The sequence below is a fragment of the Mandrillus leucophaeus genome, unplaced genomic scaffold (genome assembly GCF_000951045.1).
Source record: "Mandrillus leucophaeus isolate KB7577 unplaced genomic scaffold, Mleu.le_1.0 Scaffold87, whole genome shotgun sequence".
Lineage (NCBI taxonomy): Eukaryota > Metazoa > Chordata > Mammalia > Primates > Cercopithecidae > Mandrillus > Mandrillus leucophaeus.
This window is the reverse complement of record NW_012109474.1, coordinates 2083215-2085213: the sequence shown is the minus strand read 5'-3', so window position 1 is coordinate 2085213 and position 1999 is coordinate 2083215. Positions and strand designations below refer to the sequence as shown.

Here is a 1999-nt window from a genome sequence, read left to right as displayed (position 1 = left end):
CTGGAATGCAGTGGAGCAATCTCAACTCACTGTAACCTCCACCTCTCGGGCTTAAGCCATCCTCCCACCTCAGCCTCCCAAGTAGCTGAGGCTACAGGTGTGTGCCACCCGCCTGGCTAATTTTTGTGTTTTTTGTAGAGATGGGGTTTTGCCATGTTGCCCAGGTTGGTCTCAAACTCCTGAGCTCAAGTGATCTGCCCACCTTTGCCTCTCAAAGTGCTGGGATTACAGGCATGAGCCACCGCACCCAGCCTTAATATATCTATAGTGTTTTTGTTTCTCGTCAGGTAGATTTGCTCTAGACATAACATTATATGTACATAGCTTATTGCAGTCTAGTGGTGTTGATATTTTACCAGTTCAAGTGAGCTGTAGAAACCTTTGTCCCTTTAAATCCCTTACCCACCTTTGTTTGTAATTGTTTTAGATATTCCTTTACATACATTGAGAACCACATCAATGTTATAATTTTTGCTTCAACTGTCAAATATATTATAGAAGACTGAAGAGGAGAGGAAAGTCTGTTGTATATACCCATGTGCTTGCTCCTTCCATTGCCCTTTTCTTCCAAGAGGTTTGCTGATTGCTTACTTTGAGCTTTGCTGTTTGGTAACTATTTAATGTTCAGATTCCCAAAGACTATTCACTCCGAGGAAACAGTGACAAAATCATAGTCTGTTTATCTGAAATATAAAGACTGAAATGACAGTGTAGAGCAATGAAGTCATTTTCTGAATTAGTAGTCATTTTCTTGGAATGGGTACTACCCTACCACTACTCTACATCATGGCAGTCTCAACGATTTAGGGTAGTACAATAGTGAGAATACCAATATGGATCTATTAAATGAGGAACTGAGTAAGCTCCAAATTTCCCTCTAGATTGATGTCTGTAATTTATTATATGAAATTCCTAATTATTACCATTCTAAGTTCAAAAGATTTTAACCCAAATCCTTTAGTAACTGACAAACCTCATTCTTAAGATTCTTGACAGAAATAATCTTGATGAGCTTCTCTGTGTGATCTTTCCAATTCTGTTATAATTTTAAGGCAATTTCTCTTATTTCGATTAATTCTATTGCAAGGAGAAAAAGAGTGACTCTGTGTTGGGGTTTCTTTTCTTTATGAGGCACAAGACCTAAATGTCATTGAAGAAGTGATTCGAATGATGTTAGAGATCATCAACTCCTGCCTGACAAATTCCCTTCACCACAACCCAAACTTGGTATACGCCCTGCTCTACAAACGCGATCTCTTCGAACAATTTCGAACTCATCCTTCATTTCAGGATATAATGCAAAATATTGATCTGGTAAGTGTAAATGAAGACATTTATTATGATTCTTTTTTAAGTGTTAAAGCAGAGAATGTTTAATAAGCCTTGGTAAGAACTGTAATAGTAAGAGTTTCTTCTTTCAACATTAACTGTATTTGCAGTCTATTTTGCTACAATAATTGTGGTAATCTGTGTATTGTATATACATACACATACATATTTAATACAATTGAAGTCATACTTCATACAGTTCTTTATTCTGCCATTTTTACTTTACACTTAGACTGTGGGCATTTTTCTATGGTATTATCAACTCTTTGAAAGTCTCACATTTTAATATTTATCTAGCCCATGTTTGTGTCCTAAAATATATATAACCATTATCCCATTTTTGCTCATTTATTTCCAATGTTTTATATCAATTCATAATGAATGAAAAGTTTATAAATAAGTCTTATCTCAAATTTTAAAATTAATTTTTGGTATGGTTTTAAAGCTGGAATTTTACTAGTTTTTCTGTCAAAGGGCATCTTTATTTTCAAGATTCAACACAGGTTGCGAAATTGCTTTCCAGAAAAACTATAGAATTTGTGCCTCTGGGCTGGGCGCAGTGGCTCATACCTGTAATCCCAGCTACTTGAGAGAGTGAGGCAGGAGAATCGCTTGAACCCAGGAGATGGAGGTTGCAGTTAGCTGAGATCACACCATTGTACTCCAGCCT

The 1999-nt window shown here is 36.4% G+C and overlaps 1 protein-coding gene across 1 annotated transcript in view; it reads left to right on the top strand.

The window, feature by feature from the left end:
- DYM (dymeclin) overlaps nt 1–1999 on the top strand; it is a 398822-nt gene that overhangs the window by 313824 nt on the left and 82999 nt on the right. The window contains exon 15 of the mRNA XM_011968998.1: nt 1132–1314. Coding sequence (XP_011824388.1) covers nt 1132–1314 — 183 coding nt within the window. The remainder of the gene's footprint in view (nt 1–1131; nt 1315–1999) is intronic.